At 66.8% G+C, this 13,671-nt stretch overlaps 1 protein-coding gene across 1 annotated transcript in view; it reads left to right on the top strand.

Annotated features, from left to right (window-relative positions):
* LRP5 (LDL receptor related protein 5) overlaps positions 1–13,347 on the top strand; it is a 74,344-nt gene extending 60,997 nt beyond the window's left edge. Inside the window, exons 17-23 of the mRNA XM_037517435.1 lie at positions 1,478–1,603; positions 2,940–3,176; positions 5,504–5,614; positions 7,014–7,250; positions 8,071–8,210; positions 11,157–11,254; positions 12,893–13,347. Of these exons, the coding sequence (XP_037373332.1) occupies positions 1,478–1,603; positions 2,940–3,176; positions 5,504–5,614; positions 7,014–7,250; positions 8,071–8,210; positions 11,157–11,254; positions 12,893–13,154 (1,211 nt within the window). The 3' untranslated portion in view covers positions 13,155–13,347. The remainder of the gene's footprint in view (positions 1–1,477; positions 1,604–2,939; positions 3,177–5,503; positions 5,615–7,013; positions 7,251–8,070; positions 8,211–11,156; positions 11,255–12,892) is intronic.
* Positions 13,348–13,671: the final 324 nt, after the last annotated feature.

Here is a 13,671-nt window from a genome sequence, read left to right as displayed (position 1 = left end):
GCACAGTGACCCCTGAACCGGGCCCCTTAGGGAAGGGCCAGGCCAACGCGGGAGTCCCCCTGATCCCTCGGGGGCTCAGCTGAACACTGAACGTCACCCAAGGGGGCCAGTGCTGAGGTCAGGGAGGTGTGCAGCCCCCAGAGCCTCACTGCTGTTTCTGCTGCTGTGGAGTAAACAGCACGACCCCGAGGCTTAGGACAGATGTGCAGAGGAGCAGGGCCTAGTTCCTGCTCCAGAGTCCTGGTGTCCCCCGCACTGTGCTCTTTGGGGCAGGGGGACTCTGGAAGGAGCGTTTCCTCCTCATCCGGGTTGGGGGTGCTTACAGGACCGTGGCCGGTTGTCTTTCTGGTTCTCGGCCAGCACCACTCTCAGCTCCTGGAGGCCTGTGGGTCCCCAGCCTGTGGCTCCACCGTCCAGCAGCCAATCCTGATCTCTCTGACGTGCCCTCCTACTGAGTGGAGACCCCATTCTCCTTTCTGGGGTCCGTGGTTAGAATCGGCCCCACTTTAGACGGTGTCCCTCAGGTCCCCTCCCAGGCAGCTGATAAGCAGCCTGGATTACGTCTGCAAAACCCCTTTTGCTGGGTCAGTAACAAAAGCACGATAGCCCAGCTCGTCCATTGTACGGGGGGTCAGGTTGGGAAGTCGGGGGGCATCTGAGGCTCTGCCTACCACAGGCTGGGGGCAGCCAAGGGCTGGGGGGAGAGGGACGACTGTGCCTGGGAGCACCTGTCCTCCTGCGTCGAGGTCTCAGTTCGCGCTTCAGCTGCGTGAGCAGGCCTTTCTCGGTCCCCCGCGCGGCCCGGGGTCTCAGCTCCTGTGTGTCATTTTCCTGCAGCTGCTTCTCAAATCACCGTGAGCAGGAGGCTTGGCGCAACCGTAAGGCGCTCGTGCCTCTGGGCCGTGAGCTGGAGTCAAGGAGTCTGCAGGGCTGTGCTCCCTCCAGGGGCGCGGGGGCCCAGGGTGGGCTCCGTTCTGGGCCCCTCTGCTTTCTGGCGCCGCTGCCATCCCACCGTCTCCCCGCGTCCTTTGGACACTTGTCGTTGGCTTTAGGACCCACTCAGAGAATCCAGAATGACTTCATCTCAAGATCCCTAACGTGATTACACTTGCAAAGACCCCTTTTTCCAGTTAAGGCCACATTCCCCAATTCCAGGCATCAGCATGTGGACACACGTGTTCTGGGGCCCCCCTCCGGCATGAGGGACAGACAGGCAGGCAGTGCAGTGACAGCTGTGGGCAGGGCGGGGTGTGACGTTGAGATGATCCCATCAGCGAGTTCAGCCTGTTTTCTCACGCGCCAAGTGCAGCGTCAGCGGAAACACCTGGAGGTTACCTGGGGCTTACGTCGGAGGAGCTTAGCGCCCAGCCCACAGGAGTCCACTCTGGCCTGGCCCTTGTTCCTGCCACCTCCGCCTCGGGGCGCCAGCCTGAGGTGGGAGGTAGAACCTGACCCGCTCCCTCTTTTGTCTCCGTAGCGGCTCACCCCTGTGCCCGGGACAACGGTGGCTGCTCCCACATCTGCATCGCCAAGGGCGACGGGACACCCAGGTGCTCGTGCCCGGTCCACCTCGTGCTTCTGCAGAACCTGCTGACCTGTGGTGGTAGGTGTGCTCTCCGCACGGCCCGTCGGGCCCCTGGACAGGGACGTGATTCTCTGCCCGCCCGGCGTCCTTTCAGAGCCAGTGTCTGTGGCTTCCGGTCTCCAGAGCACCTTGCTCTGCGCTCGCCCTGCCTTTCCTAGCGCAGACTGTCCCCGGTCCGGGGACTGTTCTCCGCGCCCGTGATGGTGTGAGAGCCACGTGCGTTTAGAACAGGTGTTGAGGTTCGGCTTCTCCTGGGCGAGTGACTGCCGTGTGCGCTCCCTTGCGATCCGTGACGTGAGGTCTTCAGCCTTTGTCTTAGGTGGTTTTGCCCAACTCCAGGCTGATGTCCTGTCCCTGTCGCTGTTCGGCTGGGTGTGAGTGCGGTTATGGGGGGCACATGACGCCCAGACATCCAGAGGCCAACAGGCGTCCTCGTGGGGGGAAATGAGCGCCCTCTTTAGTCAGGTGTCAGGTGTGTTGGAGACACTTGTTCAGCGTTAGCAGGGGGTCTGGGCTGATGGCCCGGCCGCTCCCCCTGCAGGCCGCCTCGGTTACTTCTGGGGGTGGCGCTGGCGGCTCTGGGATAGCGGGCAGCCCAGGCGAGGGGCTGCTCTGGCTTCTCTCTGCTGGTGCCGACGCTCCCGGCCCCCAGGACAATCCATTCCCCGGGGGAGCTGACTCCAAGGGATGGAACGTCCTCGCCATGTCACCTGTCGGGAGCAGCTTCAGAGGTCCAGCCCCTCGCCCTCCCAGCTCACGACCTCCTTCCCCGGTGGTCCTCTGCCCCCACCTTTCCTCAGCAGCGTGCCAGGTCCACTGCCAGCCCACCATGCCGTGGGTGTGCTAGCCGCCCCGCATCCTCCCCCTACTGCTCCGGCCAGCCACGCGTAGCACGCCTGGGTGCTGACTCCCTGCTTTCTGACACTCCCACTGGGAGCAGAAACGCTCTGGGGCAGTGGGGCTCCCCAGAGGCCTGTCCCAGCGTCCTTGGGGCGCATGTGAGACCAGGCCCAAAGGAGGGTGAGTGCCCCATTTCCAGCAGTCAGGACCAGGTTCCAGCCCCCGGGCTCCTGCTCTATTCGGGCTGGCGCCTGCCGCCTACAGCTCCGGTCCCCAACCTGCCCCTTTCCCTCCGCGGTAGACACGGCCCACAGATAAGCCTGCGCCTTCCTACAGCCGGCATTTGTTGCCCCACCTGCCCCCGGGCTGGGCGCGGGCGGGCGGGCAGTGGACAGGGCGCTGGAGCCGGGGATGCAGCACCCCGGCACTGGGGCGCTCCTGCTTTGACGCCCAGACCAGCACCGCCTGGTTTTGCTGGGAGGGGCGGCCTGTGACGGGGTTGCGTCCTCCCCAGAGCCTCCCACGTGCTCGCCGGACCAGTTCGCCTGTGCCACGGGCGAGATCGACTGCATCCCCGGGGCCTGGCGCTGCGACGGTTTCCCGGAGTGCGATGACCAGAGCGACGAGGAGGGCTGCCCCGTGTGCTCGGCCGCCCAGTTCCCCTGCGCGCGAGGCCAGTGCGTGGACCTGCGTCTGCGCTGCGACGGGGAGGCGGACTGCCAGGACCGCTCGGATGAGGCGGACTGCGACGGTGAGGCCTGGACCCGCCCCGGGACCTGCCCTGGGCGCGCCCCTCCTCCAGGGCCCTTCCCCTCTAGGCCACGCCCAGGACCCCCTCGTGACCCCGCCCCCCTAGGCCACGCCCCAGGTCTGCCCCAGGGCATGGCCTGGACCTGCCCCCTCTAGGCCACGCCCAGGGCCGCCCTCGTGACCCCGCCCCCTCTAGGCCACGCCCACGGCTGCCCCTCATGGGCCCGCCCCTCTAAGCCACGCCCAGGGCCTCCCCTCATGAGCCCGCCCCTCCAGGTCACGCCCAGGGCCGCTCTTCGTGGGCCCGCCCCCTCTAGGCCACGCCCAGGGCTGCTCTTCGTGGGTCCGCCCCCTCTAGGCCACGCCCAGGGCCACCCCTCATGGACCCGCCCCTCTAAGCCACGCCCAGGGCCTCCCCTCATGGGCCCGCCCCCCCAGGTCACGCCCAGGGCCGCTCTTCGTGGGCCCGCCCCCTCTAGGCCATGCCCAGGGCCACCCCTCATGGACCCGCCCCTCTAAGCCACGCCCAGGGCCGCCCTTCATGGGCCCGCCCCCCCAGGTCACGCCCAGGGCCGCTCTTCGTAAGCCCGCCCCCTCTAGGCCACGCCCAGGACCACCCCTCCTGAGCCGCCCCTCCTGGGCCTGCCCCTCTAGGCCACGCCCAGGGCCGCCCTCGTGACCCCGCCCCCTCTAGGCCACGCCCCAGACCCCCCCCCCCCCCCCCCCCCCCCGCCAGGCTGCCTTCTGGGCCTGGGGGAGGCCTTTGGCTGCCCGCCCGAAGCAGAAGTTGGGGTTTAGGCACAGCCGGGGTACAAGGGCCTAGAGTCCGGGTAAAATCTTAGCCCGGTGAGGCAACCACCGGGTTTTTCTCGCTTGGGAGGGAAAGCTACAGTTCAGGCCCTCGAGGAAAGCTGCCGCCCGCCGGGCAGCGCGCCTGGGCGCAGGCGTCCGTCTCGCTGCCCCCCTGTCAGGGGCAGGCGTCCCCCCGGGCCAGGCGCGAGGCCCGCTCCTCCAGGCCCGCTCTCACCCTCGGGGTCCTGCTTTAAACCCTGACGGGCTCCGCTCGGGCCCCTCTGAGTCTTCCTTTCATCAGCCCCTGCTGGTGGCTCCGCTGCCCGTCAGCTCTGGCCCGGCTGCCCCCGAGCCCCTCTTGCTCGTCCCTCACCGCTGCCCGGTCCGGTTCTCGGACAGTTCCTGGGCGATGGAGTTACCATCCACCGTCCCGCTGGGCGGCCTGCAGCCGTTTCTGGAAGATGGATGCTCGGGGCTTGTTTCCCCTGATCGCTCTGTGAAGTCACAGCTGCTAAGTATCTGCAGCTCACACGCTCGGAATTAGGTGGTGGCCGGAGACCAAGGACTGGCAAACCGCGGACTGAGGGCCACAGCAGCAGCCGCCAGCTTTTGTAGCTTCATGGCCGCGCAGCCCCACTCAGCTTCCTGCTGCCTGTGGCGGCCTCTGCTCAGACAGCAGAGTTAGTTAAGCAACTGTCGTAGAAACCTGCACCCCCAGAGCCCGTGTGCCTGCTCTCTCCTGCTTTACAGGAACCCTGCTGAGCCCGCCACGCGTCTTGGCCTCAGCACTCATTATTTTAACCACCTCCGAGGTGGGCAGGAGGCCCAATTAGAAGCCCCCTCTCCCCCTGGCTTCCCCAGAGCACACTGCGGCCTCTGGGCTCCACCCTCCCAGAAGCTTCCAGCAGGTCTGTTCAGTTCCCACCAGGTTTTCCCACCACTGCAGGGACGGGTCCTCTTGTCTCTGGTCCCCAGAGCAGGGCACCCGTGGCAGGACTGGCATGGGTCTAGAAAGCGAGTAAGCTCTGGGCGTTGAACCCCGCAGGCAGCCGCCTCCGGGTGGGAATGTAGCTGTAAGCATTGGAGGAGTGAGATGTCAGCAGCAGCCGCCACCCGGCCCTTCCTTTCCTTCTACCCAAAAGGTGGCACCTGTGTTGGTCTCTGGCATAGGCTGCCACTGCCTTCCTGGTTGAACTCTGCTCCCCTCCGCCCTCAGAGCGCCGCCTCGCCCACTTTCCACAGCGGGGTGTGGGAGTTGGGGTTGGCTCTCCCCTGCCTCTGTAGCCTGGGGGAGCGCTCTTCCCATCAGCTGTATCCACCACTGCAGTCTGGGAACAGGGACATGGAGGGTGACAGTGGATTAGGGGTGCCCACGCCCCGATCGGATGTTCAGAAGGGTCCCATTTGCCCACTCTGCATTTGGAAGTCAGACCTCTGTTGTGGGATCTTGGGTAGCGGGTTAGGGGCCCTGGTCCACACGTGCTCCCTGCCACGTTGGACCCTTCAACCTCTCTGAATGCAACGCCCCGCCCCCAGCCATCTGCCTGCCCAACCAGTTCCGCTGTGCCAGCGGCCAGTGTGTCCTCATCAAGCAGCAGTGCGATGCCTTCCCTGACTGCATGGACGGCTCTGACGAACTCATGTGTGGTGAGGCCATTTTTGGGGACTGGGGAGGTGGGGGGAGGCAGGGAAGCCCTCCTGGTGGTGGAGGCAGCTGTGAGGCTGAGCTGGGAAGGGGAGGGGGAGACTTAAGCCATGGGGCATCCTGGCTGGGACAGAAGCATAGAGGCAGGCCGAAGGGAGTGGGGCTGGCAGGTCAACCTGATTGTCCAGTGGCTGCATCTGCCCGGGGCCTCACCCAGCAGCTTCTTTCAGGATGACTCCTGAAGGCTGTGGGGGGAGTCCATTCCCAGGCATCCTGCTGTCTGGCTGAAAAGATGTGATGTGTGTGCAGGCAACACACACACATGTGCACACACAGTGCCACAATCCCCCAAGGGACACAGGCAAGGAGACTGGCCAGAGGCTGTGAGGCCAGGGCAGTCAGGCCAGGGCAGTCTGGGAAGGCTTCCTGGAGGTGGTGGCTCTTGAAAGGTTGTCCCTGATTCAAACAGGACAGGGGTTGGAATCCCTGACAGGACGTAGGGCTGTGTCTGCCTGTCTGGACATGGTCACTCTGTTTACTGCAGAGGGCTCCTCTGCTGGGCATGTGTCCACTCCCACAGCGCCTGCCCTCGGCTTTCAGAGTGACTGTGAGCCCAGTAGCCGGGGATGTTCATCCATTGTCCAGCCGGCAGTTCCCTGCCTTGGGGTGTTTGGCTGGCAGGAGGGGACCACCAGATGGGAGAGGGGGTGCTCTTTCGTTCCTGGGACACACTCTCCAAGGCCCTGTGGCTTTGACAGTGGTGGGAACCTGAGGAGCGCCCCACCCGGCCGGTGGCCCCAAGCCAGGCCACGCGGCGGCCCCCTGGGTGCACAGGACAGCACCTGCCTGAGCCGCTCCTGGCTTTTTTCTGCCTGAGTCCCCAAGACCTGGCCCTGCCACTTGCTGCTGCTCATGTGGTGGCCCCACTTTGAGCCCTTCAGGGGTCCTGGCCTCTGCCACAGGCAGACAGGGGCCTGGTAGAGGCCTGTACCCCCACGTGTCCAGTCTGCCCAGCCCCTGTATGGGGGCAGAGTCTACTGCATGTTGGGCTCTGAAACCCCATCTACCTGCCTGGCCCGGGGCCCGGAGTCACTCCTTGTGCCAGCTCCAGGCCCCCGACCCTGCTCGGGGGGTCGGCGGGGGGTTACTCGGGCTTGAGAGCCCCGGACACAAGGAGATGAATGTGGGGCTGCTGTGGGGGCATCCTTGCCGAGGGGCCATCGGGCAGTAGACGGGGCTGAGCCAGGCAGAGGAGCGGGCGCCGCAGCCCAGCATGCCCTGCTTCCGCCCCCGTCAGCGGGCTCCATTTGGGCAGAACCAGCCCCTGCAGGGTAGAGGGAAGGTCCCACCGGGGGGCTGCCCTTCGCCTTGACGTCAACCACGGCTTCCCCGGCCCTGCAGAAATCACCAAGCCGCCCTCGGACGACTTGCCGGTGCACAGCAGCGCCATCGGGCCGGTCGTCGGCATCATCCTGTCGCTCTTTGTCATGGGCGGCGTCTACTTCGTCTGCCAGCGCGTGGTGTGTCAGCGCTACTCGGGGGCCAGCGGGCCCTTCCCGCACGAGTATGTCAGCGGGACCCCCCACGTGCCCCTCAACTTCATAGCCCCTGGCGGCGCTCAGCACGGTCCCTTCACAGGTGAGGAGCCGCAGCCGCGCAGAGGCCCCGGGCGGAGGTGCGGGGCGCGGGCCTGGGCGGGGGCCAGTGGATGGGCCGCCTGGGACCGGCCGCCTCCTTGTCGGCGCGCTCGGCAAACGTGGCCAGCGGATCGCAGCACCAGGGTTTCCCTCTGAGCCTGCCCTGGGCTCAGAGTCCTGCGTGCGGAGGCCGCACAGCCCCACCTGTGCTTTCCTTGCGAGGCCCGGGGGCGGCCCTTTCAGCCGGACCCGCGGTTTTCCTGGGAATGGACGTGGGGCTGCGGCTGAGCGCTGCTGGGCAGACGGCAGCTCTGTCCCTAGCGCAGCCCGGACTGTGGCTGGGCAGTTGCGATTCCTGTGGGGTGGCCTGCCAGGAGCAGCGGCCCCCACGGCACGTGTGTGGGTGCCCGGGCCATGTCAGCAGCTGAGCCACGTCCCAGGGTACCGAGAAGACAGGGCCGTGGGCGCTGAGCCTCAGGAGGGTCCCTGGGTTATGATGCCCGCACACCTCTGGGCCCCCTTGGGGATCCCCCGCCCCCCTGCCAACAGCAGCCCTGTGGGGACCCTGATGTCTGTGTAGACGTGACCTGCTTCCCCTTGGGGGAGTGGGGAGGTCAGGGGTTTCCGGGGAGCTGAGGGGGTGGTGTTTCGCTCTCACAGCAGATCCAGCAGCTGAAACGCCCACTTGACACCTGAGACACACCCGAGGGTGGGCAGGGGTCTCCGGGCTCCGCCTCCTGTGGGGCTCGCCCTCTCGGGCAGCAGGAGCCTAGGGGTCACCCCAGGCCTGGGGGTCCTCACCTCCCGCCCCTCCCCGGCAGGCATCTCATGCAGCAAGTCCATGATGAGCTCCGTGAGCCTGATGGGGGGCCGGGGCGGGGTGCCCCTCTACGACCGGAACCACGTGACGGGGGCCTCCTCCAGCAGCTCGTCCAGCACCAAGGCCACGCTGTACCCGCCGGTGAGTGGGGGGGAGCGGCCTGGGACCTGCAGAGTCGGCCGCCGCGGCGGGTCGGCCCAGGCCGTCCATTTTCTCTGTCACGGTGTCTGAAAACCGTGCTCCTCGCGAGTGTTTTCTGTGGACAGTCTGGGAACCCCATAAAACCTCAAGGGTGGAGGGCGCGCCCCACCCCACCTCCCAGCGTGGGTGCGCGTGTCCAGTGGTGGTCTCAGCAGCGCCCATCTGCACGGGGTGCTCAGCCCCTGCCTGTGGGCCCCGCCAGCACACCAGAGCACCCCTCTTCCCACCAAGACCTGCCGGGAGGACGGGCTCTTGGGTGACTTCCGCGGCCAGAGCGCTCCCTGGAGCCTCTGGCAGCCCGAGTGGGGTGACGGGCTCGTTCTAACTGAGCCCCAGGCTGGAGTGAGAGCATGGGGGCGAAGCCTGCGCCCTGGCATCCGACTGCTGCAGGAGCTTGCGGGGGCCTCCGCACGGCAGGCTGGGGAGATACCCCACCTCCGGGAGTGTAGCCTCCGGCAGGGGTGAGCTCGCTGCCCCCCGGGAGTCTGTGTCTGAGTCTGAGAGCAGCCGTGACGGACTTCATGCTTCACCACCCTGCTGCCTGCCGTCGGCACGTCCCTGAGCCCAGGCGGCCCCTCAGCTTCCTCTGGCTTCCAGCGAGCCCCGCCCCGCGCGCCGGGCCCTCCGCCCTCCGGGTGTCCACCGTGGGGTGGTGTCCCCTTATCGCGCAGGCCCTGGAGGAGCAGGCCACAGAGGGCATTATCGCCCACTCGCAGGGCGTCACCGCGTCTGTGGGAGGCTGCGGGGGCTGACGGTGGGGTCCAGAGCCCGGCTTCCTGTCCCCCCGCCTTGACCCGCCAGGCCACGCCGCCCCCAGCACAGCACCTGTGGCCCCCCACACACCCCAGGAGGCTCAGGACCCCCTTCCCTGCGCCCGTGTGCCCCTGAGGGCTGGGGCTCTTCCCAGATAGCTGGAGTGGCGCCGGCCAGGCAGCCGTGGCGCGTACCACACGTGTGCCCAGGGGGCCTCCGCGTATGCCCAGGGGGTGCCGTCATCGCTGCGGCTAATTTTAGAACATTTTCCTCGTGTCCCCCAAACCTCCGTGGAGCCGCTATTTTTAAGTTACCTAAAAGACCGTGTCCATAACATACGTTCCCGCTCCGATTTCAAGAGGCTCCAGAGAACGTGCAGCGAAGAGGCCGCCACCCACGTCAACAGGACCCCCCGGCGCTCCCGGGAGCTGCTTGTGCGTCGCTGGGGCTGTCCCTTGGCGGCCACAGGCCCGCGGCCCCCGCTCTCCCGGCAAGCACAGGGGCCCCCTTAATGGGGCACCAGCCGTTCCTGTGTCCTGCCAGGCCCAGCGGTGGCCGCTGACCGCGCCTCGCCCCTGACAAGCAAAAGCTGGGTCTCTGAGCGCTTCTGCTGCAGCCAGTGGACTCGGGGGGCGCAAGGGGTGCGGATGAGGGGCGAGGTGGACGAGCGAGAGGTGTGGCGCCTGGAATGATGGAGGACACGGGGCGTGAACGCTGCAAGGCACGTGAATTCTGCGACGGGGCCACGGTGCCGTGTGGATGGCGTGACGTGGGGGTGCCGTGTGCCACGTTAACCTGGCCTGAGGAGGAGGCCTCCTGTCACCCCGTTTTATTGTCAAGGAGCCACAATTGGGTGCGGCCCCCTCGTTGGTAGGCAGTGGGGTCCCCTGGGCCTCACCTTGCCTCGCCCCTTCCCCGGGTTGGTTGTGCTTGGGGGGCTGCCTCGCCCCCTCTTGTGGCCATTCTGCTGGCAGGAGCAGTGCTGCCTGCGGCGCCCCCGTGCCCCCGGCTGCCGTCCTGCCCGCCCGGGACAGTCCTCTTCCACCGGCGGCCCCACCCCGATGGCCCGTCTTCCACGTGCCCGCCTTGGGTCTAGGTCGCGGCAAAAACGGCGTCTGGGGACATCCTCCATCGTGCTTGTATTTCTCTTCCCACAGGTGGCAGCGGCCCGGGGTGGCATTTCTCGGGAGGGGCCCCCTAGGTCCTGGTGGCTGGTGTTTCTCTTCCTTGAAAGGCTTCCACACAGAGATGTAGATAAATCTAGAGACCAGCCCTTTGCCGGCACCGGTGTTGAAACATTTCCCCCGCCAGGTCTTTGTCCCCTGCCTGGGGTCGTGGGGTGTTGGGCCAGCGGGATGGGAAGGGCTGTGCTCAGAGGGGCTTCCTCGCGGGTGATGTGAGCCCACCCAGGGGCCAGCTCTGCCCCCCCACAGCTGCAGGGACCCGCATGCTCCTGGTGGGCAGGGCAGGGCTGGGGGACGCAGGCCTGGCTGGTCCCTTGGGCCCCAGGTCCTCGTCCGTCCCCCTCTGGGGCGTCCTGCGCTGGCGGGGCGTCGGCCCGTGGAGGTGTGTGTCGGCCCCCACAGCTTTGGGGCGACACCGTCCCACTTGCTGTGACGGCCGTGAGGGCCACCCCCTTGCTGTGACGGCCGTGAGGGCCACCCCCTTGGGGTGGTGCCCTGTGTGTCCTTGAGCTCGGGCGGGGAACAGGGCTGCCCAGCGGGGTGTGAGGAGTGCGCCAGGGAGTTAGGACTTCGCCCCGCGCGGGAGGAGCTGGCATGTCACGGTCCAAAGGGCCACGGGCGCCATCCCAGAGCAGCCTGCGAGGCTCCAGGCGGACAGGTCCGGGCCTGCAGGGACAGCGCCCGCTCTGGGTGGGGCCGCCCGTGAGTCCAGGCCGGGCATCTGGGCACAGCCCTGGGTGGCCTGGGGTCACAGCCGGTCAGCAGGCAGGTCCTTGGGACCCTGGCAGGAACCCCCCACGGCCTGCAGGGCGTGACAGCTGCTGCTTCCCACCATGGACAAGGGGACAGTGGGGTGTGGGGCCCCCTTAGACCAGTGGACACCCCTGCCGGGCAGGGAGGGGTGGCAGGGGCACAGCCCGTCGGCCTGACTTTGCTTGGCTTTCCGCAGATCCTGAACCCGCCGCCATCCCCCGCCACCGACCCCTCCTGTTACAACGTGGACAAGTTCTACTCCTCAAACATTCCCGCCCCGGCCAGACCCCACAGGTATGGAATCCCCGTCTCAGTCCCCATCTGGCCTCCAGGGCGGCCTGCCCCGCTGTCTGAGAGAGGAAGCCCGGGGAGGGGCCTGGCGCTGGTGCCAGGCGCTGGCCCAGCCCTGCCTGCCATGCTCGCCTGCCTGGCCATGGGGCTGCCTCCCCGAGCAGCACACCCAGCCTGCCCGTGGGGCTCAGCAGCCAGCCGGACCCCGCCTTCTGGGCAGGCTCGGGAGCCGTCCGCGGGTGGTTTTGTAAGCTGGGACGTGCTCAGGCACATGCGGCCTTAAATGCTACCATCGCGAGCTTCCTGCCCAGGCTTAGCCAGGCCCCGTCCGCCCACAGGTCGGTTCTGGGGAGCGGCAAGCAACCCCTCTTCCGCTCTCTGGGGAGACTGGAGTCCACCCAGGGGACCCACCGTTGGCTGTGAGACCCTGGCCAAGACGATCTCTCGCTCCCCGGGTCTCTTAAGGAGCACATCCAAACCCCGTGAGCGCTGGTCCATGCTTAGGGGGCCATCCCGTCTGAGCCTGGGCCCACGCCGGCTCAGCACACCCCCACCAGTTACTGTCCATGCTGGGAGCGTGGGTCTCACTGGGTGGACACTTGAGAATGTTGAGAAGTAGGGCCCCAGTGTCCCAGGGGCCCTGTCAGAAGCTGGGGTGGCCCACCAGCCCGCGGCCTCAGCCAATAGCCCCTCACAGGTGCAGGGCCTGGGCCCCGGGGATGCCAGAGCTGGGGCGGTCCTCAGGGCCTGGCTCCGAGCCTCGCGTGGAGGAGCCGCCATCTGGTGGCCGCTTCCCAGAACTCCGGGCTCAGGGGCTGCGGGGGAGGGGGGGTGTTGGGGGGGTGGGGAGCTCTGCACCCTCTGGAGAGGCTCCCCTCTTTACTGCGCTGCTGCCCTGGGGGACTGCCGTGCTCCCGAGCTGCTGTCCGGGGCTGGAGCAGGCAGGCTCCTCAGGCTCTGCTCCACCCCGGCTCGTTCCTTCCGTCTGCAGGGGCCCATTCTTGCTCGCGGGCCCCTGGGGTGTGTCCTTGGCCTCTCTCTGCCCCCTGGTACTGGTTCATCCTGCCCACCCGTGCCGACCCAGCCGGGGCCCTGAACACGCCCTATCCTGAGCTCCCAGAGGGGATCCTGGAGAAACTTCCGGGTCAGGTTGCGTTAGCTCCAATGGGGCCCTTTGGGCCCCGGCACTTGTGGTGATGATGTGATGAGGAGTCACTGTCCAGCGCTGTCCAGCACTGTCTGGCACTGCGGGGTGTTGGGCGCTGCTTCTAGCACTTTCTCTGCGGGATCTCACTGGATGCCCGTAAGTCCTTGGGCACAGGGCACCCATTTCATTGCCTCCATTTGACCAGCGAGACGGGAGCCCAGTGAGGCTCAGTAAGTGGCCCAAGGTCGACCAGATCGGCCAGAGGCCCCCTGGCCCGGGATCGCAGTGCTGGCCGGGGCCTGGGCTTCTCGGCCCTGCATCCACCCATGTTAGAGGCCGGACTGGCGGGACTGGCCCTCGGGGCCACTCGACTGGGGGCCTCCCACCCCGAGTCAGGGCAGGCCTGCTCTTCCGCACTAGGGCTTGCTCACGGTCCCACCCCTCCTCGCGCCCACTGCCCCGAACTGAGGTCCTCTCCGCTCTGCACACCTCAGGCCCTACATCCTCCGAGGCGCAGCGCCCCCAACCACGCCCTGCAGCACGGACGTGGGCGACAGCGACTACAGCGCCAGCCGCTGGAAGGCCAGCAAGTACTACCTGGACTTGAACTCCGACTCGGACCCCTACCCGCCCCCGCCCACGCCCCACAGCCAGTACCTGTCGGCCGAGGACAGCTGCCCCCCGTCGCCCGCCACGGAGAGGAGCTACTTCCACCTCTTCCCGCCGCCGCCGTCCCCCTGCACGGACTCGTCCTGACCTCGCCGGGCCGCCCGGCCTCTGCGCCCCTGTAAATAGTTTTAAATATGAACAAAGAAAAAAATATATTTTATGATTTAAAAAATAAAGAGTTGGGATTTTAAAACCATGAGGAATGTGAACAGTCGCGGGGTGGGCGGGGCCGGGGAAACTTTGTATAGGAGAAAATATTTATAAACTTAATTTTTGTAAACGTCACTGCCGTTCCTGCGTGCCCTGTGTGCGTCCGAGCCGCGTGCCCCAGGCGCGGCCCGCGGGCACTGTCTGAGCTGGCGCCAGCCCGCCGGGTGCCGCCGGGTGCCGCGGCTGTCGGATGTCACCCCCTCGCTGGGCCTGGCCGCGCCTTCCTCAAGGTCTAAATAACGTTTGAGAAAGAGGCCCCACATTTTCACTCTCCTCCTGGGCCTACAGATTCTTGACCTGGGCTCCCCCCTGAGGTCACGACCTGCGTGCCAGCCAGAGTGCTGCTGCCCATGGAGAGGGCACTAGGGGCCGGGGACGCTCCAGGACCCACCAT

Source organism: Talpa occidentalis, unplaced genomic scaffold (assembly GCF_014898055.3).
Source record: "Talpa occidentalis isolate TD23 unplaced genomic scaffold, MPIMG_talOcc4v2.1 talOcc4.17, whole genome shotgun sequence".
NCBI lineage: Eukaryota > Metazoa > Chordata > Mammalia > Eulipotyphla > Talpidae > Talpa > Talpa occidentalis.
The sequence above is the reverse complement of the archived record's forward strand: the minus strand, read 5'-3'. Positions and strand labels throughout refer to the sequence as shown.